At 51.5% G+C, this 27,631-nt stretch overlaps 1 protein-coding gene across 1 annotated transcript; it reads left to right on the forward strand.

Annotated features, from left to right (window-relative positions):
• Positions 1 to 580: 580 nt before the first annotated feature.
• On the forward strand, positions 581 to 25,966 carry RHCG (Rh family C glycoprotein; the record flags this gene model as incomplete). Its single annotated transcript, XM_081228652.1, has 11 exons — positions 581 to 767; positions 10,491 to 10,677; positions 13,671 to 13,821; positions 17,788 to 17,935; positions 18,665 to 18,831; positions 20,295 to 20,432; positions 20,631 to 20,767; positions 21,096 to 21,220; positions 21,419 to 21,492; positions 24,773 to 24,865; positions 25,692 to 25,966. The coding sequence occupies 10 exons, from the start codon at positions 581 to 583 to the stop codon at positions 24,839 to 24,841; spliced, it is 1,383 nt and encodes a 460-aa protein (XP_081084778.1). The 3' UTR covers positions 24,842 to 24,865; positions 25,692 to 25,966.
• Positions 25,967 to 27,631: the final 1,665 nt, after the last annotated feature.

Genomic DNA, 27,631 nt, shown 5'->3' on the forward strand with positions numbered 1-27,631 from the left:
ATCCCGGGTACCACATCACATTGATTTGTCATGTCTCTTCAGACTTCCCTGGTCTGTGACAATTTCTTGAACTTTCCTGGTTTTTCATGTACCCTGTGTGAATTTTGTAAGGCACGACGATGAAGAAGATGAAGAAGAAGAAGAAGAAGAAGAAGAAGAAGAAGAAGAAGAAGAAGAAGAAGAAGAAGAAGAAGATGATGATGATGATGATGATGATGATGATTTATGCCCGGGAATGCCTTCGTTTTTATCTCGGTGGGAGGCAAATGATCAGCTTTTTCTCTCTGTTCACCAGAACAGAAGAGGAAAGGCAGTGCTGCCCGGTATCTATGGGATCCACAGAGGCTGGGCGCCTTAATCCCTGCCCTCTGTCCTCTCGGTCCCTACTCCCGCCACCGTCACCGCCACCCCAGCGCGGGGGCCCTTGGGCGGAGGGCGGGCGAGCGCGCGGACTGCCCCCGGCTCAACTGTTCCGCAACCGGACGCGGCCGCCCCGCCCCTGCCCAAGTCTTATAAGCCTCTCCCGCCTCCGAGCGTCCAAACTGCCTGCTGCCCGTCCCGGCCAGGCGCCCCCTGCAGCATGGCCTGGAACACCAATCTCCGCTGGCGGCTGCCGGTCATCTGCCTGCTCCTGCAGGTGGCCCTGGTGGTCCTCTTCGGCGTGTTCGTGCGCTACGACCTGGATGCCGACGCCCACTGGATCGAGGAGAGGATGTCCAGGAACATTTCCAGCGACCTGGACAACGAATTCTACTATCGCTACCCGAGTAAGTCCCACCACCTTGCAGGCCCAGCTGCGGCATATCCGAGCTGTCCCCACCGGGCTGAGGGCCCTGCCTGGCCTCACCTCCGCAGCCTGCTGCTCAGGAACATTGGACAGGCGGGAGCGGAGGAGGAAATACTGCCCACAGGCCCCCTGCCCCGCCCCTCTTAGGCTCCTCACCAGGGGGACTTCCCAATGTCTGGAGATCAAGATTGGGAAGAGGCCCGATGTGCACAAATTCCTTTCACCCGCTGAAAACTCACCGGGGAGAGCTCACTCCTTCCAGGTGCCGCCAGAGACCTCCAACCTCCCTGTCAGAGAGCCCTTCTTGATGTCTTCCAAAGACCTGAGTCTCATCTTGGTCACCAACCAGTGGGTGACTCTGGTTCCCTTGTCCAACTGTGCCCATGCTCTCCACGTTAAGGGGGTAGTTCCAATGTCGAGGGCTGCAGGGGTGGCTCATTGGCCTACCAGCCCTGCTGCTGGAAGAGGTGTGGGGGACCGCGGCACCTACCATCTTTTGGCTTGGAGAGGGAGAAAGAGCACCCCTGAATTCTCTCGCATCTGTGGTGCTGTGGTTAAGAGCATGGCCTTGGAATCACCAGACCTCACCTCTATCATGGCTCTGCCATTAACCAGGTGGGTGGCCTTAGGCAAATGTCAACAATGCAGAAACTCAATTTCCTCATCTGTCCAGTGAGGATAATAATAGATCTTACCTCCCAGGAGTGGGTTGAGACCTTGCACATAAAGTTCTGGCGTGGTGCTGGGCATGGAATCCTCACTTCATAATGGAGCAATTACTAGAAGAGCACTAAACACAGAGGCCTTAGGATTCAGGAGTTAGAAGAACTGGCCCAAGGTCACTCGGGTCGGCCCAACCTCCAGACTCCCAGCCCAGGACTCTTTTCATGCCCTTGTGCTTTCTAGTTTTCCACACCATCTACCAGCAGCCAAAGACAATCTTTCTAACTGTTGGTGCTCACATAGTCATGGACTGTTGGTTTTGGAACAGTCACCTATACAAACTGGTCTTCCCTGCATGGCTCATACACCCTCAGTAATGGGATTCTACCCATTGTACTCAGATCCAGTTAAATAAGTACACACATTCAGGATGGCAGCCTGCATGAAAAGAAGTAGAGGTGGAGGAGACTGTAGGCCCTGTGGGAGCCAGCCACATTAAGTGCCTCCCAAAAAGCCAGCAAAATCACAGGCTTCTTTAACAGAAATATGGTGCCTAAAAGAAGGGAGGTGAAAGAAGAGGGTGCCCAGCGTTGGTGACACCACAGCCTCTACTGGGCTCCACTCAGGGCCATGTTTTAAGAGATCTTGACAGCTGTAGCCTTGGAATTTAGACTCCAAATCCACCTTTCACATTGCCCACTTTTATGCTTCTTGGTGGGGGACTGACCCAGCAAACGGTGAGGCAGGCAAGCTTGAGACCCTCCTTTGCCTGTTTCACTCCTTCCCTCCAGTTCTTGCTTCTCTGTTGGCCACAGAGCCAGCCCCTTGGTAAAGCATCAGGGCCAAGGCCTCCCATGGGCGTTTATAGCTCCTCCATGTGTCTGTGCAGTGGAAGGTCTGAAGACCCTCTAATAGGAGCTACAGAACCACTCCAGTCGGGGGTACAATCCTCACATCTCACCAACTCCTATCCCCACTCCACACCCACCCACTTCCTTGCATGCTCTACCTTTATTCACTTAGTGATCACTTATCTATAGGGTGGCCGTATAATTTATCAACCAAATGACACTTTGGAGAGTGAAGAGGTAGGAAATTTGTGCTAGTAGTAATTTACCAGGACACAGGCATAAACCATGATTGTCTCAGCAAACCAGGGCTTCTGGCCACTCTGGTCAGAGAGGTACACCCCGACACCACAGGCCTCAGTGAGGGGGTCAAGTGCTCTGTGCAGAAGAGATCTGTGACAGCTTCCTGGAGAGCAGTGGGATGGTGAGGAGGGGAAAGCAGGGCAGTTAAGGGGTCCATGGAAAGAGCATGCAGGGACGTGGGCTGAGCGGCTCAAGTTTGTGAAAAGACTGGGAGGGAGGTCGCTAAGCGGGATGAGGTAGTCCCAGCCATCAATGAGGGCCTTGAGTTTCTCCTGCCCAGGCCTCTGTGAGGGCCGGGGCACTCTTTGTCATCTGAGCAGGAAGTGACAGAGAGGAGAGGAGTGTAGGGAGAGAATCTCAGCCTCAGGATTCCTTGGCAAGGGCAGGAAGTAGTGGCAGAAACTCAAACCGAACATGCAATCTCTCCACAAGTCATCACCGCCACTGCATGAGGAAGGCAATGTTATGACTCCCATTTTACAGGTGAGGAGACTAAGGCCAGAGAGGGGAAGTATCTTGCAAAAGTCACTCAACTAGGAAACTAGTGAGCCAGATTAGGAGCTCCGGGGACCTGAACCCACCCTGCTGGACTGCCCTCCTCCCCCTAGTCTCACCTTTCCCCTCTCTTCCTGCCCCACTTGCTCCCAGTGGCCGGTGGCCATGGTTAGGAGTTGGAGCCCAGGTGGGACCCTGTGCCTGGATTGCTCAATCGAGCCTGGGCCTCAAGGCAATTCCCAGGGGCGGGGAGGGAGGGCAGCCCTTGTGGTACTTTCAGGATTCTTGGCTCCAGGCTGTCAACACCTGTGTGGGCCTCATTCCTGCCCAAGGGATTAGTGGAGTCCACTGGGCATCTCGGTTTCCAGAGGAGTACTGCTCCAGCTGGCTCAGGCTGGGGCCGGGGAGTGCCTAAGGACAACTTCCCAAGCGTGGGCCCCTTGGCGGCAGGCACAGAACCAGCTGGGGACCTGCCCTGGCAGTGGCCTCAAAGGCCGTGCTGCAGGCACCGGCTGCTGAACACGAAGTTCCTCCTGGGCTGGTGCTCTGGGGCGTGAGGGTCTCCAGGCAGTGTCTGGGGGAGGTTGGCCTGAGGAGGAGCCATCAGAGCCTCGGCTCTTGAAGGGTCCTGGGAAAACTAAGGGAGAAGGGAGATCACCCAAGGTAGAGGATGCCACAGTTTCAAACCTGAAGGACTGTTTTGTGAAACCGAGGCAACAAGGCTTGACCTGTGCTCCTGGGAACCTGAACCTCAGATTCAACTCCATTTAATAAAAGACCAATGTTCCCACAAGCAGAGGGCAGTGTAACCTGGTAGTTGACTTTGGAATTAAACAGATCGGGGTCCATCACTAAATGGAGTAAGCCACCTCCTTAACCATGCTGAGCCTCAATATGCTCATCTGTGAAGTGGGAATGTTCTTTAATGCACAGGCTCTCCTGGAAGATTGAAGATGGCGGGTGGCTGGGAGGGCACGTCTCATGGCATGAAACCAGAGGACAGTAAATGCTGGTGTCAAGCTTACTCAGAAGGGAGTGAGTGCTCTGTTGCTGAACGTGTTTAAGTGCAGGCTCAGCATCCCTTTAGAGATGTGGCCGAGGAATGTCTCTTCCAATATTAGTTTGAACTATTATAGCATTTAAATTCCTTTGTGCTCTCCCCACTTACAAGTGCTTTTTGCATGCTCTGTCAGGCAGGGAGTGTATTTGTTTCTATTTTATAGTGCCAGTGATGGAGGTTAGAGACTTGCCCAGCTGGTCAGTGGCACAGGCAGGGGCGAGGCCAAGCCCTCCCACTGCACAGCCAACCAGCTGCCCCCAGTCTCTGCCGCATGGCTACTCCCTGGCCACCTCCCCAGGAGATTTTGCAGTGATGAGGTGGTTCTGTGGTCGGCTCTGAGGCGTGGGAGAGGTGGGCACAGAGCCTTGGGGAATTGAGGGGCTGGCCGGTAGGCTTCAAAGGCAACAGGTTAGGCTGGGCTGGCCTATAGAGCCTGGGAAGGGCTGGTATCCAGGCTGCTGCAGGGCACCACTCCTGCTGTGCTGAGGCAGCAGAGGAGGGAGAGCTGCCATAGCCCGTCAGCGTGGGAAGCTTTGTCCTCAGGCTTCAGAGATTTTTGAGACTTGGCCAGCTTCAGGCCAGCTTCAGTAGGAACCCATCCTGGGAGGGAAGAGTGAACAAGGAAGCGGGTGCAGAACAGCTGTGTACTGGTGCCCCCTTGTGGCAGCTCTCAGAGCTGGACGCCAGGTGCCAGGCTCGCCCTATCAGGGACCTCCCAGTGGATAGCAGGTTCTGGGCTGGGCTGCTTGAGTCGTTCCAGGCTGGGGAAGGAGGGGGAAGAGGGGAGGTGTCTTAACAACTTACACTGTCCTCCAGCAAGTCGCCAACCCAGTGCAAAGCACCTAGTCAGTCTTGAAAGAGAAAAAGAGAAGTATTACAGTAGCTAATATGATTGCACAACGACTAGAGGGCCACGCCTATGCCCAGGGCTTTGGTTGGATGACCAATTAAATGTGCACCACACACCTCTGAGCTCTGTTACTATCCCCCATTTTACAGAAAAAGAAACTGCAGATCAGAGGTATGTCCCTGCTGAAGTTCATGCACTCCAGACCTTCACACTATTATTATTTTTTTAAAGATTTTTTTTGATGTGGACCATTTTTAAAGTCTTTATTGAAATTGTTACAATATTGCTTCCATTTTATGTTTTTGTTTTTTACCCACGAGGCATGTGGGATCTTAGCTCCCCAACCAGGGATCGAACCCACACCCCCTGCATTGGAAGGCAAAATCTTAACCACTGGACCTCCTGGGAAGTCCCCAGACCATTATTATTAAAAGCATTTTCAGTAGCACCAAACTTTATGGAATATAAGTTAATAAAGTGGTACTTCTAATGAGGACTTTGGGAAATAAAGAGAGATGAGCAAGAGAATGAATAGGGAAGGTGCCCAAGGAGAGAGAAGCTGGCATCTGTGTGCCTGAGGTGGGGGGAGGAGAAAGAGACACCTGCAGAGAGGGTCAGAGACAGAGGTCAGGACAGCCAGGGAGTCATAGAGAAGGACAGAGAACTGGCCAGGTGGGGACAGTTAGGGAGAAGCCCTGGGAAGCTGAGGCCTCTCTTCTGCTCCACAGGGAGAAGGAAGGCAGCCCTGAAACTGCACATCACCCGCCAGGAAGGCCGCCTCCAGTGCTCTTCAGCCCTGCCCCTGCCCGCATGCTTCCTCTGCCACCAAACAGCTGACACCCCACTCCTTGAATGGCCCCCACCTTCTGTGATGCTACCTTTCTCCAGGGGTTCCCCCCACCTCCTTGCCAGCAGCTTCCCTGTCTGGTCTGCTAGCTTCAAGGCAAGTTAGCAGATCCTCGGCTTCTGGCTCCCACTCACCATTCCCACATTCCAGCTGCCAGCTCTGTCTCCAGGCCTGCCTGATCTCAGACCCCAGCTCCAAGCCCCAAGGCCAGGATCCATTCCTCCCACACTACCCTGCCCGACACTCACCGCCACCCGCCACCCCCGGGGTCATCTCAGACTCCCACAACCAGCACTAGTCCCAGCACCTCCCTCCCACCCCCGGCAACCTCCTCCTCCTTCCCTGTGTTTACCCACAGCTCTGCCCTCCCGCCATGTCCCCTCCCTGCTTTTGTAACTGTGGTCTGAATGTGTCTCCCTCTCTTTCCAGTCTGTCACCCATCAGTTCTTGCCAAGAATAACCATAACACCGTGTATGGTGCTTCACATACATTAGCTCAGCTTCCTCCACAACAGTTAGAAACGTGATAAACCATGAAACATGATAATACATGAAATCAGCTGCACACATTGTGAACCTAAGCTGAGCTGCTGTTTGTGTGTGTAGGTCTGCGCAAGAAGTGCAAAGCTCAGAGCACCATACTGGGGCGACACCCACAGCTCTCTTGCATCATCTGCTATGCCCTCCACCCTTACCCAGCAATGTGCCAGGGCCTCCTCTCTCAGCCTCGTCCAGGTGGCTGCTAGCCAGGGGGTCTATGGCTGTGGCCTGGGCCTCAGGGAAGCCTGCAGGGGAGACAGATGAGGGCAGATGGGGGCTGGCAAGCATAAGCATTGCCAGGCTGCTGTGGGCACCAGGGCCTATTCGCCCAGTGGGTAGGAGACTTTGGACGGTAGAAGGCCTGCAGCCTTCCCTGATGGTGAAATCCCACCTGGGCCCTAGGCTGGCATATCTGGATGCTGCTGAGATCATGACAGTAACCATTCATTCATTCATTCATTCATTCCTGTATATTTATGGGGCATCTACCTGGGCACTCTCATGGACAATGGAGAATACCAGAGTGAACAAAACAGGCTTGGCCTTGCCTTCTTGGAGCTTTATAGTCTGGTGGGCTAGACAAACAAACCTAACTACAAATTGTAATAAGAACTAGAAAAGAAAGAAGAGGGTGCTGTGAGGGAAAGAACCAAGTTTAAACTCAGGGGTCAGGAGGCCATTCTGTGGGAGCAGCATCCCAGGTGGAGGGACCACCACGGGCAAAGACCCGGAGTGGGACCGAGCACAAGGGAGGCCAGTGACGCCGGGGCACAGGAGGGAGGGGAGGACTGAGGAAAGGAAGAATGAGGAGGCAGGCGGGTAGGCCAGGTCTGGTGGGCCCTGCAGTTCACTTTTCTTCAAAAAATGTTTTAATTTGGAAATCATTCCAAATTTACAAAAAGTTGCTGAGACAAAAATAGTACAAAGAACACTGTATACTCTTTAACTCTGATTAAGCTATCTGCTCTTCTCTCTCTCTCTCTCTCTTTTCCCATATAAACACAAGCACATACACACACTTACTTTTTCCCTAAACTACTTGAGAGTCAGTTGTACACATCATGGGCTTGTAGCCTTAATTACTCCACAATGTTTCCTAAGAATAGAGGTATTCTCTTCCATAACCACAGTAATCAATTTCATAAATTTACATTGCACAGTACTTTAGTATACTGTCCCTATATAATTTTGTCAGTTGGCACAGTAACAACCTTTGTAGCACTCCCCTGCACCCGCACCCACCCCCCGCCCCAGCCAAGTCCAGGATCCAGTCTAGTGTTAGGTGTTGAATTTATTTGACCTGTGTCTTTAGCCTTTTTTTTTTTTAACATCTTTATTGGAGTATAATTGCTTTACAATGGTGTGTTAGTTGCTGCTGTGTAACAAAGTGAATCAGCTATATGTATACATATATCCTCATATCCCCTCCCTCTTGCGCCTCCCTCCCACCCTTCCTATCTCACCCCTCTAGGTGGTCTCAAAACACCGAGCTGATCTCCCTGTGCTAACCAGCTGCTTCCCACTAGCTATCTATTTTACATTTGGTAGGGTATATATGGCAATGCTACTCTCTCACTTCGTCCCAGCTTACCCTTCCCTCTCCCTCTTTAGCCTCTTTAATCTGGACCATTCCTGTGCATGTAAATCACCTAGCACAGGGTCTGTCCCATAATAGATGCTCAAAATGGGCAGCCTTTCTTTGTCTTTTACGATATTGATTTTTTTCAAGAGTACAGCCTCACCCCTTTCTAATAGCATGTTGCTCATTTTTTGTCTGATGTTTCCTTATGGTTAGAGTGGGATTATGCATTCTCAGCCAGAGCACCACAGAGGTGATATGTCCTTTTCAGAGTATCTTCCTGAAGGGGCACGTTGTCCATCTGTCCCTCACTGGTGATGTTCATTTTGATCACCCAGTCAAGATGTTCCCAATTTCTCTGCCATATAATTACTGGGTGCTTTTTTCCCTCCCTTGCAACTCATAAGCAGTCTATAGGGAGACTCTTTTAAGACAAGGCAAGTGTCCTGCTCTTCATAAAAATTTGTCCCTGGATTTCAGCATCCACTGATAGAATCTTTGCTGTGAAAATTATGATTTTCCAACTTCAGCGCTCATTCCACATTTAACTGTCAGGCTGTCAGCATTCTGTTGTAAGCAAGAGGCCTCCCTGCTATCTCATTTATTTATTTACCTATTCTGAGTTCCTATTTTTTATGGCTTTAATTTGTTATGGTAACCTAATTATTTTGGTGCTCAAATTGTCCCAGAATTGGCCAATGAGAGCCCTTCCATCTGGTTCCTGTGTCCTGTGACACCTGTGGTAGTTCCTTTGAGTGCCTTATACTTTTGTAGCTGTCTTTGCTTCTCAAAGCTCTTTGCCTTCTGTTATTTTCTGGGAATCTAGAACCATGCAATGTTAGCCCTAGGAGGACACTTGAGATCATTCTAATCCATCCCTTTAGTTTTATCATTGAGAAAACTGAGGCTCTGAGAGGGGAAGTGGCTTATCTTTTCTTTCTTTCTCCCTTCCTTTCGTTCTCCCTTTCTTTCTTTCTCCGTTCCTTTCTTCCTTCCTTCCTTCCTTTCTTTCATTTTTGCCACACCATGCGGGATCTTAGTTCCCTGACCAGGGATCGAACCCATGCCCCTTGCAGTGGAAACGCAAAGTCTTAACCACTGGACCGCCAGGGAAGTCCTGGAAGTAGCTTGTCGAGGCCACACTGTGAATTGGTAGAAGGGTTGGGTCAGAACTGATAATTAGACTATACCTAAGTAACAATAAATGATAATCAAGTAGCAATAAATAATGACATGCCCATTTGGAGCATCTATTATGGGATAGACACTGTGCTAGGTGCTTTACATACATGTCTGCATTTAATCTCTGCAACACCTGTGAGTAAGCATTGCAGAAGGTACTGAGAACCAAGTATGTTAAGTGACTTTCCAGAGACATCTAATTCAGGTCTCAGTGATGCTGGAAGGTGTGCTTGCTGGGAGTGGGGGTGGGATGTGGCGATGTTTCTGGGGGTGATCAACCGATGTGCATGGCCAGTCAAGGGACTCCTAGGCTAGATAAGACAAACTTCTCCATAGTAAAAGAATGGAGTTGAGGGGGCTAGGCCCTAGACCCTGGGTGTAATCCACAGCCTGGCCCCAGTTTCAAATGCCTAGCTGCCCACGCCCACCCTTGGTGAGAGTGGTGAGGGGGAGTTGTCATCTCCCGAGGGGGGGTTCAGGCATTTCTTGGCCTTAAAACCCAGTGGTCTAAGTGGTCTAAAGTAGGGGGGCCCACCTCCGTTCCCCTAGACCAGTCCACTCCAGAAGGTCTTTTTTTTTTTAATTGAAGTATAGTCGATTTACAATGTTAGGTTAGTTTCTGGTGTACAGCAAGGTGATTCAGTTATACATATATAAAAATATATATTTTCTTTTTTTTAATTAATTAATTAATTTATGGCTGCGTTGGGTCTTCGTTGCTGCGCTCAGTCTTTCTCTAGTTGTGTAGAGCAGGGGCTACTCTTCGTTGCGGTGCTTGGGCTTCTCATTGTGGTGGTGCAGAGCACGGGCTCTAGGCACGTGGGCTTCAATAGTTGCACCACGTGGGCTCAATAGTCATGCCGTGCAGGCTCAGTACTTGTAGCTCACAGGCTTAGTTGCCACAAGCATGTGGGATCTTCCTGGATCAGGGACTGAACCCATGTCCCCGACATTGGCAGGAGGATTCTTAACCACTGCACCACCAGGGAAGTCCATTCTTTTTCATATTCTTTCCTTTACGGTTTATTACAGGCTATTGAATATAGTTCCCTTTGCTATACAGTAGGACCTTGTTTATCTGTTTTATACATAGTAGTTTGTATCTTATGACTTGATGGGGGTAGTAGTGGCTCCTCTACTTGCAGTAGAGCCATTCATTACTGCGCCTAGCCTCAGGATCCAGATGCGGGCATGGCGGGACTGGCTTCGGGGGCGGCCCGGCCCGGCCAGTGGCAGGGAAGACACAGGCTCTGTGTCGGGCGGAGCTGGCCCAGACCCAGGGCTATGGCGGGTCTTCGCCAGGCCGCCAAGACCCTCGGCTGCGCTTTCCCCGCAGGCTTCCAGGACGTGCACGTGATGATCTTCGTGGGCTTCGGCTTCCTCATGACCTTCCTGCAGCGCTACGGCTACAGCGCCGTGGGCTTCAACTTCCTGCTGGCGGCCTTCGGCATCCAGTGGGCACTGCTCATGCAGGGCTGGTTCCACTCCTTTGACGGACGCTACATTCTCTTGGGCGTGGAGAAGTAAGCGCGGCGCCGGCGGTGGGGCGGGCACAGTGGGCGGGGCCCCGGGTGAGGGGAGGGTCCAGGGGCGGAGCCCGGGGCTTGGGGCTGTGAGCTGGGTCCTCATCGTCCAACCAGGGTACCCGGGGGCCTGCGACATACACCACACACTCTCTCACTCACCTCCTGATCAACGAGTCCCCAAGGTGGGAGTTCTAATGGTGTCCAAGTGCTGTTGGAGGCTTTCCCTCCTCCTAAGACGCAGGCTGCAGGGACACAAGGCCAGGCTTCTTCTCTCCAGGGGCCAGAGCCAGACCCTCCCCTTTGACACATCAAACATCAAAATTGCCCTGAGAGACCTCAGCCGGTGGAACCCATGGAGGGGGAGGTGTTGCGGGTGGCAGAGGAGGGGAAGGAGTGTGGGGCTGCCTGAACCAGCCTCCTAAGGTTCATTGTGGATGGAATGGAGTGCTTCTCCCTGCCCTGCCCTTTCCCTGACTTGCCCGTATCCCCACCCACGGAATAGGCATAGGAAAGATCTGTAAGGCAGGTGTGGAGACCTAGGACTGAAGCCCCTCCCTGCCTCAGCCTCCAGGGGGCACCTTATCCCCATCTCTTCTCACCTCTATCCTCATCACTTTTCTCTGTGATAATCTCTTGGTCTGGTGAATACCACCACCCCCCAATCAGGTAACTCAGCACCGCCCCCCCACCCCGGTCTGAGGAGACCTCCTAGGAGCCTCAGTGTGTCCCTCCCCACAACACCACCACCAGGTTATACAATAAATTTGCCAACTTGCCAAAAACCAAGTTGCCAAGCAGTCATCTCACTGAATGACTCATTTATCAAACTCTCTAGGCCATGGCAACTTATGAAACCTATAGCAATTTGTGTTGCATGGGACAAAATCAGAAAACCAAGTCCACAGAAAGGGTTTAGAGGCAAATTGGTATAAACCACGTTTAAAGTGCAAATCCCTGCTATCACATATAGGGCACCAACCAGGTATCATAAGCCAGGTGCCTGAAATTTTAAACATATGCCAAATATTTGCAAAATATTAATTCACTTAAGCCAGTTAGTGACTCCATGAATTAAGAGAAACAGGAAAAATAGTCGACTAGATAGGAAATGTTTCAGAACCAAGAAGTCAGTCTTTTTGTATATAAAATCCGTAACATGCATATCACTCTACTGTTTAAGATACACAAGAAATTCTCATTCCCAAAGCCATCGACCCAAAGCATAAAAGTATCTGTAATATATTTAATTGGCCACCACAGCAAAATAGCTATGGCTAAATGCAAAACAAAATTATACAGCTTTTTAAAATGTTCAAAGGGAATTATTGTAAACTTTTGTGAGTTAAGTTTTTTGAACCAGTTATTTAACAAGTTAATCACTTGACAACTTGAGTTTTGGCAAACTGGTTTTCAGGGAAATGATTTTCACCAACTGAGCCAGAGCTGATCTCTGGTGCCCAGGGCTGAGATGAGCATGTTGCCCCCAGACCTGACCTGTGGACCCTTCTCCTGGTTTCTGTCCTGTCCCTGCTGCAGAGTCTTCCAGATCCTACCTGTCACTCCAGGGTAGTTCCCCTCTGCAGGCCCTGCCTGAGAGGTGAAATCCAGATCTCCATCTCCCGGGAGCTGATGGCCCAGGTGTGGGCTTTGGTACTCTCCCTCTCACTCCTTTCTAGTGGTCACCTCTGTCAGATGGTCTTCTGACTGCAGTTATGGGAATTGGAGCAAATAACTCGGCCTCTCTAAGCCTCCATTTCCCATCATTGGTTCGGGTGTGGTACAGGAGGGCCTGAGCAGTACTGAGCAGGCATTTAGGTGCCTGGCACTTAGCAACTGTCATCGTTCATGCAGCCAGGCCCTGGGGACTCAGCAGTGAACAAGGCTCATAGTGAAACATACATTCCAGTGAACATCCTTTGTCTGGGGAGGGACCCTGAGGGAACAGTGCCCTGCCCCCACTCCATGCACTGACCCTACAATCAGCTGGTTTCTTACTTCTCACCTCCTGATTCACACACACACACACAAACAAATACACCTGAACGTGGGGGAGGGGCACTCCCCTGGATATGACTGCCTTAAGGAAGTAGTAGCCCCTGCTGTCCTTACACGAACCCCAATTAACAATGCTCATGACTCAGAGAGCCACGCTGAGAGTCTGCCTTGTAATCCAGGACAGCGTTGCTGCTGGCAGGGCCCACAGAGGCCTGGGTTAGGCAAAGCGGACACACGGATGGAAACAGGGACTCCTCTGACCACATGATGTCCGCCTCTGCTGGCTGGCTGGGCTTTCAGGGTCCACATTTAAGGAGCGCCTATGTGCCCCTCTGCCTCCATTCTCTCTGTTGGCCTTTCTGCCCCCTCCCTCCACCCAGCCTCCGGCTCCCTACTGCCTGCAGGAAGGCCCCTCTCTCTTCCCTGGACACATATCCTCTCTCCCAAGTAAGGTGAGGAGGAGGTCATGATAACTCAAACCCAGGCAAGGCCCTGGTAGCCAGCAGGAGAGGTGTGTGCAGAGTGAGAGATAAGGATTCGGAGGCAGAGACCACATCTGGTTAGAGGAATCAGGGAAGGCTTCCTGAAGAGGAGGCAGGTGAGAAGAGGTTCTGGAAAGGCAGGTAGAAGATGGAGGGCAGGGCAAGGCCCCAAATATGGGCCACATTCAACAACAGCAGCCAGACCACTTGGATGCCTTAAGCACAAGCTGCCTGCAAGGAGGGGTGGGGGCCTGAGACGGGGCCACAAAGGAAGGGTGTGGCATCTAGTATGTGCCACTGCTGTGCTGGATACTTCACATGCTATTTCTTTCAATTCTTAGAGTAGCTCTAAGATGCTATGTGCCCATTACCACAGATGATGAAACTGAGGCTCAGAAAGTTTAGACCACAAGCCCAAACCCAGAAGTGACCAAAGTCTAGGTTCAACCCCAGGGCTTGGAGTGCCACTTCTCGCTGTGGGCTCAGCCCCTCCCCTGACCTGTCTCCCCACAGCCTCATCAATGCGGACTTCTGCGTGGGCTCTGTCTGTGTCGCCTTTGGGGCAGTTCTGGGCAAAGTCAGCCCTGTCCAGCTCCTCATCATGACTCTCTTCCAAGTGACCCTCTTCTCAGTGAATGAGTTCATTCTCCTCAGCCTGCTAGAGGTGAGCAGGGGTCAGAACAGGGATGGGGGTGCAAGGGACACTTGGTGGGGGCAGGAGCGGGACAGAGAAAGAGAGGGCTGGGGAGACATGCCAGCTGAATTCAATTCAAGCTTGGCAAGTCACTTAACCTTCTGAATCTCAGTTTCCTCATCTGTAAAGCTGGAGTAATGACATTTGTTGGGCAGGAATGATAGTCTGCCTGGTACATCAGTCCACCAGCTAGGCAGAGCAGTGGTTCCTCACATGTTGATTTTCTCTCTTCTTTCTCTTTCCTGTATATCAGATGGAAAGAATGGGATGTTCCTGCACATCCTCTTCCACACACATATTCCCAGATTGCTCTGCCAAGAAAAAGGCACAGTATATTGAAGGGATACATCAGTAAGAAAAGTTCCCAGGGGAGTGGCCAAGGTGGATATGTATAGCTTCACAGGTTGCACAACTCCAGAGGTGTCATTCACATGGACCTCTATGGCAGGAATGATGCCCCCTGAGGTTGGCCAATTCACTGGCCCAGGTAAGGGACACCTTAGGCTGCTGACTCTTGCTCAGATACCTCTTTGGTATATTTGCAGGTGTAGGGATTATTCAGGGACCCCATCCATTTCTTAGCCCCCAGCTCCCCTATATTTGGACTCTGCCTGAAAACCCCCAGGATTTTGGGGTTTTTTTTTTTTTGTTTTTTAACACAAAAGTTTATTTGTCAGAAGCAGGGAGATCAGGGCTTGTATAGTGGTTCCTCAGTATCATCTGGGATCCAGGACCCTAATCTTTTTTGTTCCACTATTGTGAGCACATGATTTCCATTCTGTTTCTTTTCTTTTTTTTTTCGGCCATGCTGTGCACACAGGACTTTCGTTCCCCAACCAGGGATCGAACCCATGCCCCCTGCAGTGGAAGCACAGAGTCTTAACCACTGGAACACCAGGGAAGTCCCACCACCAGGGTTTTTGTTTTCAGGCCACCCTACATTCAATCATTCATTTTGTCATTTTTTTTCAGTCACCAGACTAGTCTGAGCCACCATATCCCTTCCTCCTGACTCATCTCCCTGTCTTCATCCTTTTTTTTAAAATTTTGGCCACACCAGGCGGCATGTGGGACCTTAGTTCCCCTACCAGGGATTGAACCTGCACCCCCTGCAGTGGAGGCGCAGAGTTTTAACCACTGGATGGCCAGAGAAGTAAGTCCTTCCCTGGCTTCATCCTTGCCCCACCCACCACCTCAGGCTAATCTCCACTAGCAGCCATGGTGACCTGTTAATAATGCATATAAGACAATTCCCTGGATTAAAACCCTGGTTTTAAAAATTTCACTTCAAATAAAATCCAAACTTGTTATAAGGCCCTACATGTTCTGGTCCCAGCCTTTTCTCCAAGCTTATCACCTGCTCTCTCCTCATCTTTCTGTGCTCTGGCCATACCCTGCTGTCTGCTCTTCAAGCACACCAAGCTTGGTCCCACCTCAGGGCCTTTGTACTTGCTGTTCCCTTTACCTGGAATGCTCATCCCCCCAAGTCCTTTTTTTGCGGTCTAAACTGGAATCTCACCTATTCAGAGAGGCCCTCCCAGATTCTCCTACCCAGTGTTGCCTTCTACCTTACCTCTTCCCAGTCACTCTCTCTCATTGCCTTAATTTATCTTCTTCATAGCATGTATCCTTATCTGATAAGCATGGGAAACCTTATCTTATCTGGACCATCTCTATTCCTGGCACCTGGCCCAATGCCTAATAAGTTCTCAAGAAATATTTGTCAAGGGAATGAATTTTGGGGTCTAACTGCATGTCAGGCAATGCTCCAGGCACTGAGATACAGAGGTGAGCAGGACTCTTGTTTCGATCTCAAGGAGCTCACAGTCTAGTGAGGGGGCCAGGAAGCAAATAGACAGTGACCATGCAGTGAGACAAGGATTGAGCTCCTGGGCTAGGTGGCCTGGAGGGAGGGGAGGAAGGCCTGAACCAGCACCTGGCAGGTCAGGGAGGCTTCCTGGAGGAAGAGATATCAAAGCTAGAAGTCAAGTAGGAGATAACCAGGCAAAGGAATGAGCAAGGGCATTTGAGGCAGAGGAAACGGGGTAGGGAGAGGAACATGGATCTTCAGACTTTCAGAGGCTGTGTTAAAGAGTCTCAACTTTATTTTTTTGTTTGTTTGTTTTTGCCTGCACCATGTGGCATGTGGGATCTTAGTTCCCCGACCAGGGATCGAACCCAAGTCCCCTGCATTGGAAGTGCAGAGTCTTAACCACTGGACCACCAGGGAAGTCCCAAAGAGTCTCCACTTTATCATGAAGGCAGTCGGGAGCTATGGAAGGTTTCAGGCAGGAGAGTGGTATGGTCAGACACATGTAATGGAAATGTCACTTTGGCTGTGGTGAAGAGAACAGTTGGAGGCAAAGGGTCCAGTTAAGAGGCTGTTTTAGTCACCCTGGTGAGAGATAATGGGACTGGGACTGGGTTAGTACAAGGAGAAGAAAGTGGATGATATAAGAGTTATAAGGAAGGTGAACAAATAGACCTTGGAGACTGGCTGGGGTGGGTAGAGAGAAAGAAGTGAGGCTAGGTAAGGGGGTACACAGTGGGGTCAACAGATGAGATCTGAAATTGGCTGAGAAGTAGTATCTTGGCTGTGAATTTAGAGGCAGAGAAGGCTCCTTTGGCCCTCAAAACCCCTCCCTGATCTGCTGCAGAAATTCTTTCAAGGCATGACAGTCTTCTGGCCTCTCTTTGAGCCAAGTTTAAACACAATAATGACTACTGACAGTTAAGGAGTACTTGCCCTTGCCTGGGCCCTGCTCTGAATGCTTCACATGGGTTATCTCATTTAATTCTCATCTCTGAGACAGACACAATTATTACCCCCATGTTACAGATGAGAAGACTGAGACTCAGAGAGGGTAAGGGGCTCCCCCAAGGTCACATAGCTAGTAGAGGCACCCACCAGGCTGGGAGTCAGGAAACTCAGCTCTGTCAACTATTCAACAGCTAGCTCTGTGACCTTGGACACAAGGTTGGGTTTCCCATCTAAAGCGAAGAAGCGAGTCTGTGATTCTGATGGGGACTTCCTGAGTGGGGAGGAAGAGGAAGAGGAAGAGAGGGGAGGTTGGGGGCAGGGAGGAACACTAAATCAGTCAATCATCCACCCCTGTGGAGTGCCACATGCTTGCCAAGTGCTTTACACAAGTTGTCTAGTTTCATCCTCAAGACAGCCCTGCTAAGTCACTAGGACCTGCCCCACTTTGTAAAGGAGGAACTTGAGACTTAATGTCCAGAGGTGCAGTGGGCTGAGTCGGGTAGGGCAGGAGGCCCAGGAATGGACAGATGGGGAGGGAACCAAATCTGCCTCCTCTGACTCTGGGGGACTGGGGAGAGGAGAGGGGATGGGGCGGATGGTGGGAGGTTGGCTGGGAGGTTGGAGGGCAAGGATCATGGGGAGATGCAGGGGAGACAGGTAATGGCAGTCCGGATGGGGTGGTGTTGGACCAGGAGTGGTGTATAGGAGGAAATGTGGAGAGGGGAGACCCCAGAGGGCAGCGGTGAGGTCCCAGGAATTAAGATAAGCTGGAAACTAGTGGGTGACAGACTAGATAGGGCGCTGCCCTGGGTCCTAGCTTGGCTTTACCTCTGCCAGCTGTGTGACTGAGCAAGTCCCTCTCCAGGCCTGGGTTCCCCATCTGGCCATAAACCTCATCTGTTGGGTGAGGATGCCCTGACATTTTGCTGACAGGCTTACAGCCTGGGTTCATGGATCCCCCTGTTTATTTTTTTATGGAAGTATAATTGTACAGGGGATCCCCACTTTCTCCCCTTCCCAGTTGATTGGTCTATAAGGGGCCCTGGGCTCCCTCCTGTAGCCTGTGGAGTCAAAAGACAGCTGAACTTCTGCCTGTGGGTAGGGGGAGGTGGGAGAGTGCTCTGAGGAGGGAGAGAGAGGAGGTGTCAGAGTCTTACAGGTTCCTTGTACCCCAGGTGAAGGATGCAGGGGGCTCCATGACCATCCACACATTCGGTGCCTACTTTGGGCTCACAGTGACCTGGATCCTCTACCGACCCAACCTATATCAGAGCAAGGACAGGCCAAGTTCCGTGTACCACTCGGACCTCTTTGCCATGATCGGTGAGAGCTTCCATAATGACTGAGGGCCAGCGTGATGACTAAGGGCTGCCATGTTCACAGCTGATCCCCATGTGGCCTGTGAAGTGGCTGCCAGCTCCCTTTGGAGGAAGAGCAGAGAGAGGTCGCCTATAGATACTTCCAGGATCCCAGATACTTGTCCCTTTCCCCCACAGGGCTGGAAGAAGTTGGTCAGTCATCCTGTGTGTTCCCTAGGATGTCCCAGGGCAGACATGGTGGTAACCAGGAACTGTTCACTCCATCCCTAAGCTGGGCAAGGTGTACATTCCTATTTCCTGTGTCCATTCATTCCAGAGAATACGTATCAGCCACCCTCTCTGGTCTCTTAAAACCCAGCCCTGCCTCCAAAGAGCGCCTCACAGTGTAGTAGAGAGATGGCCATGCCACCAGATAATCTCCCTACAGTGGAGAAAAAGATTCTCCCTCGAGGTGCTGTGGAAGCCGGGTGGGAGGCATTTTGCCCAGTTATGGGGTCAAGGTAGACTTCCTGGAGCAGAGTGGAAGGCTCAGTGGGAGTTAGGTAGTAAGTAAGGCAGGGAGGGCCTTCTAAGAAGATCCCAGCATGAATAAAGCTGCAGGGGTGGGCAATAGCTGGGGCGTGTGAGTCATTTGACATCTCTGTAGCTAAAGGACAGGATGTCTGCCTGAGCTCCGCTGGGCCCATCTAACACCTCTTCTCCCGGGCCCACCGGCCCTGTCTGGTCTGGCCAGGCACCCTCTTCCTGTGGATGTACTGGCCCAGCTTCAACTCAGCTGTGTCCAATCACGGAGACGCCCAGCACCGAGCTGTCATCAACACCTACTGCTCCTTGGCAGCCTGTGTGCTCACTGCGGTGGCACTGTCCAGCATCCTGCATAAGAAGGGCAAGCTGGATATGGTGAGTGGGGGGCCGGGGTTGGGGGGAGCAGTGGGGAGCCTTGGCGGGGAGCTGCAGCCACGACTGCCTGTGCCCAGTGGGCACTGATCCCCATGCCCTGCCGACAGCGCTGTGAAGCAGGCAGCATAAGGTTTATCGCACCCATCTTGCAGATGAAGAAACGGAGGCTCCGGGAGAAATGATTTGTCCAGGTGACATAGCTGGCTTTAGGCAGAGCCCAGAACCACATTCTTGGAGGTTCTATTATGCCAGCTGCCCTGGATGATCTGGCTCCTCTTGTTCTCCTCCCCACAGACCGGAAGCTGACAGCTGTTCTGGACTGAGCACCTCCCCTCTGCCAACTTCTGATCCTCCAGACACTGATCCTCAGCCTTCCTAGCGCTGCTTTCCCCTGCCCTATCCCACACACTCAAAGGGAGAATCCCTTCGATGCATTTGGGAGGTTTGTGGGAATGTGGTGTTGCCCAGTGTCCTTCATATCACGCCACTAGGACATGTGTTTCTGTCATTAGTGGGAGGGGCCAAACCCCATGGGTGTTGGTAGATTTTTCTGTAAAAAGACAACCACCTCTCTATTTGCTATTCTGACCCTAGCTTCTAGACATGGGCACATGTGTGTCGAGACACTGCCAGGAGTGCCCGTTATTCTGGGACACAGCCTCGAGCCCCTGGATGCACTGGCCGATCACTGCACAGAAAGGTGGGGACTCAGGAAGCAGGGGGAAGAGAATCAGACACGCTGATGTGGGCACATGCAGGGAGGGACACGGAATAGGGTCAAGGTCAGGGGCTCTGGCTCCACGAAGACCTGGATCAAGACACCTTTCTGCCCCTTGCTAGCTGTGTGGTCTTCAGCAAGTCCATTAACCTCCCTGTGCCTCAATTTCCTCATCTGCAAACGTCAAAAGATAACTGTACTTACCTCCCGGGCTTGTTGTGGGGAGGAAACAACATCCCTGCAAGCCAGCGACACAGTCCATGGCGCAGGTAGGCGCTCAGAGAGTCAGCCGGTGCTGGTGTAGGCTCGCAGAGTCTGACATGGGTGCGTGTGAATGAATAGGCCCCAGAGGTGCCTGACGTTGGCACACGGGCACGCAGAGAACATCAGACATGCAAACCTGGGCACACAGGGATGTGTGGCAGCCAGATACAAGGGAACATGCAGATGTGCTGATGGAACTCATTGGCATGGACACAAGAACACTCATTTGTGCACACGGAAAAAGCCCAGAGCGCTGGTGTGGGTGGCACATGTGCAGAGAACGCAGGGGTGGCTGTCCGAAGCCTGGGCCCAGGCTGGAGCCCTCCGCAGTCTCCTGGCTTGCTGAGATGCACTCTGAGCCATCCCTGGCTCCCAGGTGGCACCCACGCATAGGAGGTCAACTTGGGCTATGGGTCAGCTCTTCCAGGACGCTACTCTGGGAGAGGACTGAGTTCCTGCCCACTCTGCCTGCCCTGCTCAGGTGCACATCCAGAACGCCACGCTCGCGGGAGGGGTGGCCGTGGGCACTGCCGCCGAGATGATGCTCATGCCTTACGGCTCCCTCATCGTCGGCTTCATCTGCGGCATCATCTCCACCCTGGGTTTTGTGTACCTGACGGTGAGGGTCCCAGGCCAGGGGCTGGGGGCTGGTGACTGCTGGGGTCTCTGTGTTCCTGACAGTGGGGGGCGGTCCCTAGGGAGGGGGTGGGGGGCTGGGGAATCCGGGGTCTCTCTGTATTTGGAGCCTCCAGAATCCTGGCCTCCCCACATTGTGCCACAGCCCCCTGCCTGAGCAGCACCTATCTCCCCTTTCCAGCCATTCCTGGAGTCCCGGCTGCGGATCCAGGACACGTGTGGCATTCACAACCTGCATGGCATTCCCGGTATCATAGGTGGCATTGTGGGTGCTGTGACGGCAGCCTCCGCCAACACTGAGCTGTATGGGCAGGAAGGGTAAGAATGGAGGAGGTAGAGGGAGGTTGAGCTCCCTCCTTCCTTCTCCATTCCTCCTTCCTACTGTTCCTTTCGGGTCCAAGACTGTGTCTCTATCCCCCTTCTTGCCCAGTCTGGACCAGTATTTCATGGGCCTTCTCTCCTCAACCTCTGTCCTTCCATAAGAATCTTAGAGACCATCTGATCTTTCCAGTGCCCCCATTTTGCAGACGGGAAGGCGGAGGCCCAGGGGTTATTGAGCCTTGGTGTCCACTTGTGTGTGGGGTGGCAGCAGGCGGTGACTTGGCCTCTCTGTGGGGCCCTGACCTGCCCCCTGTTTCCACCCCAGGCTTGCCTTTGCCTTTGGCTTTGGAAGTTCCACGCTGAGCTGGAACGCAAGCACACAGGGCAAGTTCCAGGCTGCTGGTCTCTTTGTGTCACTGGCCATGGCCCTGGTGGGCGGCATCATCGTAGGTGAGTGGGACTGGCTGGGCCAGAGAAGGTGGGGCCTGTGGTTGGGGGACCTAAGAGTGTGTGCCAGAGGTCAGCTGGGGCTCCCAGAAACCCTTTGTCTCTGCACTTATAGCGGTAAGACTGAGGGGAGTTTTCCAGTCAAGGGAAAGGGCTGGGTAGGTAGAGAAGAAGTTATCCCTGACCTCCAACTTCCTTTAGGGGTCATTTTGAAATTGCCATTCTGGGGACAAGCCGCTGATGAGAACTGCTTTGAGGATGCAATCTACTGGGAGGTGAGTTTTACTGACTTGTCCCCCCACACAAGGGTGGCTGCATTCCCCTCTCCCTGGACCACATCAGCTGGGCTGGGGCCTGGGATGCAGGAAGCTGAGGGTTGGGGGACAGAGCCTGTGTCATCCTGCTCCTTTATCCAGGAGGCTGTGTCTCCTGGGGGTTGAAGGCTTCATTCTAGAGCATTCTAGAGTAATTCCCAAAGCACAGTCCCCTGTGCTCCCCAGAGCAGAAGCACCACCTGGGAACTCGTGAGAAATATAAATTCTCAAGTCCCACCCAGAGCTCCTGATTTCACAACCCAAGAGGTGGGGCCCAGCACTGTTTACAAGCCCTCCACGTGATTCTGAAGAAAAACTCATCTGTGAACCACTGCCCAAGACCAGTGGGTTTGGGTCCTTACATGCACATTGGAATCACCTGGAGAGCTTTAAAAGCTTTCCAAGCTCAGGTCTCAGCCTCCAGAGACTTGGAGTTAATTGGTCTTGTGAAGGGCCTGGGCATTAAAATTTTTTAGTACTTAAAACCTCCCAGGTGAATCTAATATACAGCCTGTGTTCAGAATCACAGTGCAGTGCTTAGCTTCTGTATCCGTAAGAACCACCTGGAGACCTTATAAAAACTCAGTTTCCCAGAGGCTAGCCCAGAAATTCCATTTCAGTAGGGCCTGGGACTCTGCATGGGAACAAGCTCCCAGGTGGTCTTATACTAACACTTCTCCCAGCATCCAGAGAAGTGTCAGTACAAAAATCCAACTTGAGAAACATTGTTCTAGAAGCTAAAAGTAGTAGAATGTCACAGAACTCGGTTTCTTTAAAAACATGCCACAGTTTGGGCTTTCTGTGACTTCAGGATGGCCTTCCTCCCCACGAATCATTATTAGAGGTATTTACCTGCATTAGGTGATGGAGGATGACACAGAGGGCCCTTCTTGCCTCCTGCGCTTCCCCCTCCTGACAAGGGCAAGGACCTAGCCTGTGTCTGTGGCCCCTGAGACAAGGGTCTGCCCATCATTGTCCTTCATTTGGCTTTGTATTATTTTATTACTGAAGTATGGTTGAATTACAATATTATATTAGTTTCAGGTGTACAGCACAGTGATCCAATATTCTAATAGATTATACTCTATTTAAAATTATTATAAAATAATAGCTATATTTCCCTGTGCTGTACCCTATATCCTTATAGCTTATTTTACACATGGTGGTTTGTACCTCTTAATCCCCTACCCCATCTGGCCCCTCCTCCCTTCCCTCTCCCCACTGATAACCACTAGTTTGTTCTCAATATCTGTGAGTCTGTTTCTGTTCTGTTATATTCATTCGTTCATTTTATTTTTTAGATTCCACATATAAGTGATAACGTACAGTATTTGTCTTTCTCTGATTTATTTCACTAACCATAACACCCTCCAGGTCCATCTATGTTGTTACAAATGGCAGAATTTCATTCTTTTTTATGGCTGAGTAATATTCCATTCTCTATATATACCACGTCTTCTTTATCTGCTTATCTGTTGTTGAACACTTAGGTTGCTTCCATATCTTGGCTATTGTAAATAATGCTGCTATGCACATTGGGGTGCATATATCTTTTCAAATTAGTGTTTCCATTTTCTTCAGGTATATATCCAGGAGTGGAATTGCTGGATCATATAGCAGTTCTATTTTTAGTTTTTTGAGGAACTTCCATACTGTTCTCCATAGTGGCTGCACCAATTTTCATTCCCACCAACAGTCTCCAAGGGTTCCCTTTTCTCACATCCTCACCAACATTTGTTATTCGTAGACTTTTTGATGATAGCCATTCTGACAGGTGTGAGGTGGTAGCTCATTGTGGTTTTGATTTGCATCTCTTATGATTAGTTAGCTCTGTATTTTTAAAATCATACCAGAAGTTTTCAGGGTAATCCAATTTTATGTACATAACTAATAAGCCTTTAAATTCAGTCTCTTTAAATTACTTTTAAAATTATAACATGAATAGAAGCTCATTAAAGAAAATCTGGAAATAGAGAAAAATGAAAGAAATCCCATCACCCTCATTCAAGCACTATTAATAGTCTCGAGATATTTCCTTCCAGCCCTTTTTGTAAAATCGGCATTGATTTTTCATACATAGCTGAGATGATATTATACTTGATTTGGTATCCTGCTCTTCTTCTTTATCTCTTTATCATAAGAAGTGTTTTGTGTTATTACATTCTGAATAAACTTTATTTTTTTAGCAGTGTAATTATTTTCATTCTATATTTGAAGTCAGAACTTAAACTATTTCAGACACCACAATTAGAAACCACACAGATTTAATACTGATGAAATTAACTAAAAAACATTATCAATTCCCATATGTAGAAGTTCTCTCTTATTTCTTTCTTTTCTTTTCTTTTCTTTTTTTTGCCATGGCACAGCTTGTGGGATCCTAGTTTCCCAACCAGGGATTGAACTGGGGTGGCCGCAGTAGTGGAAGCTCCAAGTCCTAACCACTGGACCACCAGGGAATTCCCTCTTGGTTCTGTTTTGATCTTTATAATTTATTCTAAGTTCACACCTTCTCCGTGCTATATACTCTTCAGCAGTGCTCAGTTTCAAGTAATATAATTCCATGTCGATGGAAGTAAGCCACCATCAAGCCATTCCCATGGCCCCTGGCCTCTGGGTAGTCTACCTGGGAGATAAGATGGCTTCCTAGAGGACAGAAGTGAGACAGATATTCCCCAGGACAACAGACAGAGGGAGTCTTTAGGATCAAATCTGAGCCTTGAGGCCAAGGTTGGGCTGATCTGCCCCACCCCTACTGCACCTACCAATCCACTTCTGGCTTCCCCTGCATCTCCCCCTACCTCACTTTTGGACCTGCCTGCGCTTCAGGGAGCTTGCCATGCTGCCTCTCACCTGGCACGCTACTACTCCTCTTTCAAAAAGTGTGTACAGCACAATTGGAATCCCCCCAGGCTGGGTTATCAGTCTCTTGCGTGCATTTACAACTCATACCGTCACTGTGCACTTCACTTGAATGCCTTCCCATTGCTCTAGTGGGTCAAGGACTGTGCCTTGGCCTTGCAGTGCCCTAGCACCCTGGACAGTGGCTAAGTGAACTAGGAGCCGGATACCTGTGCGAAAGACTGCCCTGCTTTGCGGCATGCAAACTGCACGGTGATCACAAGGTGGCGCCCGCCACACACCATTTGCTGCTCCTGACTTGCCCAGGCTGTTCTAGTTCCACCAGGTACACCTGCCCGGCCTGGGGCAGGGCCCTCGGAGCTGCCTCCTCTCTCTGCAGATGCCCAAGGACCAGAAGAGTATTGGCTTCCGTTCTGAGGACCCCGCTCTCAAGCCCTCAGAACCTTAAACTCCCAGGGCAAGTGAGAAGCAGGTGAGCATGGGCTTGGCTTGTCAGTGGGGGCCCAACTCTGGGAATCAGATGCCACCAGCAAAGGGGTAAAAAGAAAGCATCGAGAAATGAGGATGTGAGCTCCCACACCCCCCTACCCACCCACCCACCCACCCACAGCGGCATGCTGGGGTTGGTGGGAGAGGCACTCAGAGTCAGACTATGTGCCTACTGGACAGACACGGTAATTTGTGGAAAGCACCCTGGACTGGAAGAGTGACTTTGAGGAACTCTTCACCCCAGAGACTGAGCCTCACTTTCCTCATTTATAAAAGTGGAGATGACAGGTCTGGCTCTATTCAGTAGATCAACTCGGGCGAGACCCTTCCTTCCTTCCTTATCTCTCTCTCCTTCATTTTTTTCCCATCAACTAACATTTCCTTGCTCCCTCTGTGGAATGCACCAAGCCCTTTCTCATGCCTTTTGCATCTGACCCTTCAGAGATCTCTACAGACAGGTGCAGTTACTTCCCTCTTTTTAATAGATGAGGAAATTAAGGCTCAGAGAGGTTCAGGATCTTCAAAGCCACACAGCGCAAGTGGAGGAACTGGGGTGTCTCTAGGTCACTATCATTGCTCTTATCGTAGTTATCTGACCTCTTCGAAGACCAGAGTTTGGAAAGAGCTGTGTCTGGGACACAGGCTGAGCGATGTGGCAGGAGAGGATGCTGGGGTTTAAGGAAAGAGAAAAGATAGGCTGTCACCAGTTGCTTCTAATGCTGCCCATCTCGTTCAGAAAAGGAAAAGGTGCCGGAGGGGCTACTGCAGAACATGACAGTGGCCCGCTGCTGTTGGCTCTCTCCCTGCAGGCTTCACAGACTGTTCCAGCATTCCCCAAGGAGCCAGTGCTGACCAAGCTGGGAACAAAAGAGCAAGGCGAGCGGCACTCCACCTGCTGGCCTGGTCCAGGGTGCCTCCATCTCCCCCTCCGCCTTCATCCCAGTGGACCTGCCTGAGAATGGAGGAGGAGCTATAGACAAAGTGGGCATCCAAGCCAGGTTCTGGCTGCAGGAAGCCTGCCACCAGGGGTCTTGGTGGCCACATCCTGAGAAAAGCAGGCAGGAGTGGGGCTAGGGGCTGGAGATGGACCCGAGCCCTCCTAGGAGACAACGTAGCTGCCAACCACCGACTGCTGGGCTCTTTCACTCCCTTCCTGCCCCTCAGCCAGTATCTCCCATGCCCCCTGAATCCTCCAGACCTCTCTGTGCCATGCAGATGGTAGCCTCCGTGAATAAAACGTTCTTGATGTTCTTTGTAGAATGGGTATTAATGCTCCAACAGGGCCAGTTTGAGGGAGAAAAAGACCCAAGAAACCTCCTGCCTCAGTCCTGACCTCCCACCCCAAGCTACCACTCACACTGCAAGGAAAATCATCCCAGGCTGAAGAGGAAGAATTCAGGGTGCTGGAGTCTGCCCAGCCTGGAGCCCGCCCCACCCCTCCCCCAGCAGGGCTCAGCTTTTGGCCTGGGATCTTTCCCCAAGGCCCCTCCTTATTTCACATCAGCCACCCCAGAAACACCCATTTTGTGAAACTACCATGCCCACTGTGCCCTCCATGTGACCCGGCTCCCTTTCAAGGGCACTCAGGCAGGTGAGAGAGTAGGGAGATAGGGCTTTTGTGGCCAATCCCCCTCCCCCAACCCTTCCTGCCTTCCTCCCTGCCATGCCAGTCCTGCTTTCCCTCCACATTGGGAGAATGTTGCAGTAATTCAGATCTTCCATCACTTATTAAGGCCTGCCACCACACAGGGTTCCTGCCCTCAGGGGGCTCACAGTGTAGCTGGGGGATTAAACTGACATCCAGAATCCACCTTGAACTCTGGCAGGCATTCAATGCCCAGGTGGCTTACCAGAGTGGGCCACCTGTGCAGGGTTTTGGAGGCTGAATAGGAGTTTACCAGAAGGATGGCAAAGGGACAACATGGGCAGAGACCCAGGGATGGGAATCAGCATGGCAAGGTTTGGTATGGCTAAAAAGGAGGTGAGGCAAAAGTGTGCCAGCTGGAGAATAAGAAGCAGAATCCAGATCCTTTGTGGTGCAAAGACTCCAGGAAGAAGGGGTGAGGGGAGAAGGAGGAGAAGGTGTCTCCTGCCTCCAAATCCACCCCCCCATCCCCCTCGCAATTCACACGTACATACACACTCAGGCCTTCATTCCCCTTGCCAGAGGAGCGGGGAGGAGGCGGAGGGGAGGAGGAGCTGAAATGCAACCTATTCATGTTCCCGCGATGTAACACCCCTCATTTTCCATGCTGGGTAAAGACAAAAACCCTTTACAACCTGTTTCTGGAACTTGTCAGCAGCTGCCAAGAGGAGCGTGTTAATTAAACGTCGGCAAAGATGGAAGCCGGAGGCCCCGGCTCTAATTGGACAGTTTGCTTCACCGGATTGAAAAACATTGTGACAAAGAAGGAGGTGCGCGGCGGCTCGGCAGGGGTGCGGCGTGGCGGGGAGGGGAGCGGCGGCTTTGATTTCAGCTGATCCTCACCCCAGCCTCCCTCCCCCTGCAGAGCTGGCCCAGCCCGGCCCCGCCCAGCCCAGCCCGGCACGCCCACGGAGGGCCTGGGAGGGGCGGCGGCGCGGGAGAGGTACGGGTGGAGGAGATCCTGAAGCCTGACGGCCCAGAGGTCCCGCTGACAGTCCCGCCCAGTAGTAGGCCCAGACAAGGACCAGGCTTTGGGGGCCCTGGGGGGCCCCTTCCCCTGAGGACACGACCCGGGTTCTGGGGGCTGTGCAGGGAGGGCACCGA

Source organism: Mesoplodon bidens, assembly GCF_964165515.1.
Source record: "Mesoplodon bidens genome assembly, chromosome: 3".
Taxonomy (NCBI): domain Eukaryota; kingdom Metazoa; phylum Chordata; class Mammalia; order Artiodactyla; family Ziphiidae; genus Mesoplodon; species Mesoplodon bidens.